This window comes from Frankliniella occidentalis, unplaced genomic scaffold (genome assembly GCF_000697945.3).
Source record: "Frankliniella occidentalis isolate FOCC.00 unplaced genomic scaffold, Focc_3.1 Scaffold46, whole genome shotgun sequence".
Lineage (NCBI taxonomy): Eukaryota > Metazoa > Arthropoda > Insecta > Thysanoptera > Thripidae > Frankliniella > Frankliniella occidentalis.
This window is the reverse complement of record NW_026267176.1, coordinates 60388-63851: the sequence shown is the minus strand read 5'-3', so window position 1 is coordinate 63851 and position 3464 is coordinate 60388. Positions and strand designations below refer to the sequence as shown.

Here is a 3464-nt window from a genome sequence, read left to right as displayed (position 1 = left end):
CCCCCCCCCCTCGCCCCAGAACGCTGTCAAACTCACCCTGCGCCAGCCGTTCGCCGACGACCTGGGAGAGCTGCTCCGGAGAGGATACCGGAGCGCCGGGGGCGGCAGCGACCAGCGCGTAGCCCGCGGCCATGAGCAGGGCCACGAACACCAGCAGGCGGGCCATTCTTTGCGGAGCGTGTTGATCAGTGCTGAGCAGCGACACTCTCGGCCCTGACCGCCCTCACCTGCCAGCTAAGCTGACAGGACCTCCCCTCGCGTAATCTTGCGCTATCGACGGCTTGCCGGCCGCGCCGGTATCAGTTCTGTCGACTTCGGCCCTCGTGGCGCTGAGGACGCGCGGTGCATGCGGGCGCGCCGCGCTGTGCACCTGTGGCCCAAGACGCGATAACCCGTCACATCGCCGTCGCGATTCGCGACATAAAACTCATAGTAAACATGCGAGACTCGATGTTCGAATGTTCTACACACTGGACCCGGTCGAGCAATAACAAGCCACGCTCCGACTCACTTTGTCTGATACTCAACAGCTGTCTCGCACAGCGTCCCATGTTCCGGCCGAACTCTGCCCAGTCGAATGATTGCTTATCACACCCGAGCCCGAGGGGCTCAACGTCGTCACTGCGGAAACGACTGTTCGCTGAATCTAGAAGTCACTGGAATCACTGGAATGGCAGTAGAAAATTACTAGTAACGAATCCATTTAGCATTTTGGATGGGCATTCAACTGTAGAATTTCTACAATTTTATTTGTTAAACAAATTTAATTGTTTACTTAACATATCAATAGTACAAAATTGAACATAACAATGTACAAATTATGATACAAATTCAATTGGTTTGGTGTGTGTCTGTGACTTAAAAATTAAAACAGGTAAAATGACTGGAAGACGCCTGGCAGGAGCCCTATTTCTTCTTCTTCTTTTTCTTCTTGGCGATACGCTTGTAGGGCCCCAGGCCCTTGCGCACCATGGTCATGCGCCACCAGGACTGGATGCGCGTGGCGGCGGTGTGCATGCGCGCGCGCTCCTCCAGCTGCTGGTCGCGCGCCGCCTTGTAGGCCAGGAAGTCCTTTTTAAAGCGCTCGCGCCGCGCCAGCTCCTTGCGCACGGCGCGCAGCTGGCGCCCGTGCTCCTGGCGCCGCACCTTGAGTGCCGCGAGGCGCGCGTCCCAGCCGGCGGCGACCTCGTCGTAGCGCGAGCGCCACTCGTCGGCCTGGTCCTCGAGCGCGCGCGCCGCTTGGCGCAGGTGCTCCACCAGCTCGCAGTGGGCGCGCACCTCCAGGCGCAGGTCCTGCCGCGCTGCCTCCAACGCCGTCCGCAGCGCCGCCTCCTGGTCCAGCAGCAGGCGCTGGCGCTGCTGCAGCCGCGCGCGCTCCCAGCGGTCCGTGACGGCCGCGCCCAGCGCCGTGCGCGCCCGCAGGCTGCGCGCCTCCTCCTGCACAACCAGCGCTATCAGATTCGGCCACTTCGGGCAGCGAAACATTACTGATTGTGTTGTGGGTGTGGGAGAACAAACCGTTTTCTTTCGATTGAGAAAACTTTAGAACACAGGCCGAGCGACCGCGGGAGGGTAAAGGTGTCTCCCGGCAACGCTAATGATAGCGCCTGCTACGCGCTGGGTAGGCCGACCCGCCGTGCGGCCGTGTGAGGATGGCGGCCCGCCCGGAGCGCCCGGGTGCGGCAGCGCCTCGGGCAACGCCGGGCGACTCAACGTTCTGTTTGTACGCGCCACCCCGGGAAAAATGAGTTGAACCCAGGAGTTTTTGGAAAGGTATAAGTTCAAGGAAGAATTTTTATCCTTTAAAAATATTGGTGCCCGTGAGGCTGAAGCTAAGAGATTCTGGATCTGGGAAGACACATTTTACGTGAGGCGGTTTGCGAAAATTACCTTGGCTACATGTCACAACGCCCCCTCTTAGACTGTAGTACCGCACGTACGCGTATGCATACGGGTTACCTTCTCGCCAAGGCCGTGGGGACACCATGGTTGGAGAAAATCGTACCCCGGGTAACCAGGGTAACGTACCCCGCATTCGGAGAACGTACCAGGGCGCGTGGGGTGGGTCGCAGTTAGGTGTTTCCTCACCTGCAGCTGCGCGCGCTCCTCGCGCATGGCCCTGAGGCGGGCGCGCGCCTGCTGCTCCTCGGCCTGCACCTTGGAGCGCAGCGAGTCGGCGCGGCCCGCACCGCGGGCGCTGTCCACCAGCATCACGGCCTCGTCCGCCACTCGCCGCTCCTCCTCGCGCACGAGGCGGCACAGCGGCGCCTCCAGCAGCGCCTCCCGGGACCAGCGGCGGCCGCCCGCGCCGCGCAGCCACTGCCGCTGCAGCCGCAGCGCCTCCTGCACCAGCGCCCTGCAAGCGCACGCGGCCATCAACAAGGGCAGCTCCCGAAGTGATGACGGATGTTGTCTCGGCACGCACCTGTCCCTCTGGATCTTGTCCACTCTCGCGTTGTCCTCCTCCATCGCCCGCACGGCCGGCCCGCGCCCCACCGCCGGGATCACCGAATTCCGACGCTCCGTCTCGCGCGCGTCTGCCGCCTCCAACCTACGGCAGCCGCGGAGCCGCGCGCCAACCAGAACAGGATGGCAGTTTATCACGACGGTTGTAGTGGAAAGGTACAGGTCTCCCCTTTCCCGCCCCGGAGGCTGTGTCAGGAGGCGCGATCAAAGTTCACCTCGTGCGTAAGCAGGCAAACGCAAGTCCGATATCTAAAAGCTCCCGCGTCCGAAAATTGTACTTCAGACAACGCCCATCCCCGGATAGGGCAGCATCGCCAGCGGGAGCCTAGAGCCCCTGATGACGCACTTTACGCTGGTCACCCGGTTTGCTGTCGGGCTGTCGTGCTGTTCGACAGCCCCGACAGCATGTCCTAATTTTACTCCATTTGAACACCAATGTGTAGTTTTTTTTAAGTTCAGAAAATAATATTTGAATGACAAAAGTAAGATTTTATGCCGAAAATTTGACGTATTTTGGTGAAGTTATCGGGATGTACTATCTGCTTTCTGCTTCCCGAGAACTCCCTCAAGTTCATCCAGCCCTGGACAAGAGTGCGTGCTGACCCGCTACTTTATCACTGCGATCATTAAAACAAACTTGGCGTGTCACCAAACAGCAGTTAGTAGAACCTCCCACTAGATCTCGATCGGGTTTCTCCCTGCCCCTCGCAAAAAAAACAACAAAAATAACAAAATAACAAACAGAAAAACAAAGCAGGCAGTTCCCAGAACTGGCTACCCTGGAAATAGCGAAACGTTCCGAATCTGTTGCAGGAACACCCGAGCAAGTGAATTGCCCGTACCGTCCGGGGATCATGCGGGATCATGCCCAAGCTCAGATCTGGCGAGTCCCATGTTTTTAAATCACTTCTCGAGGCCTTGCTGTTGTGACCCCAGCTTCGTTCTTATCTTGACTTCAGAATGTTTAAAAGTGGCATTTGTGATGCCAGTTTCACGTA

At 58.7% G+C, this 3464-nt stretch overlaps 2 protein-coding genes across 2 annotated transcripts in view; both read right to left on the bottom strand.

Annotated features, from left to right (window-relative positions):
- The window catches only part of LOC113215673 (uncharacterized), an 11528-nt gene extending 11044 nt beyond the window's left edge, over nucleotides 1–484 (bottom strand). Inside the window, exon 1 of the mRNA XM_026435340.2 lies at nucleotides 37–484. Coding sequence (XP_026291125.1) covers nucleotides 37–166 — 130 coding nt within the window. The 5' untranslated portion in view covers nucleotides 167–484. The remainder of the gene's footprint in view (nucleotides 1–36) is intronic.
- Nucleotides 485–709: 225 nt separating this feature from the next.
- Nucleotides 710–3247, bottom strand: LOC113215656 (dynein regulatory complex protein 9). Its single transcript, XM_052267064.1, has 3 exons — nucleotides 2426–3247; nucleotides 2089–2356; nucleotides 710–1437 (listed from the first exon to the last, which is right to left on the bottom strand). The coding sequence occupies exons 1-3, from the start codon at nucleotides 2467–2469 to the stop codon at nucleotides 907–909; spliced, it is 843 nt and encodes a 280-aa protein (XP_052123024.1). The 5' UTR covers nucleotides 2470–3247; the 3' UTR covers nucleotides 710–906.
- Between the last annotated feature and the right edge of the window lie 217 nt (nucleotides 3248–3464).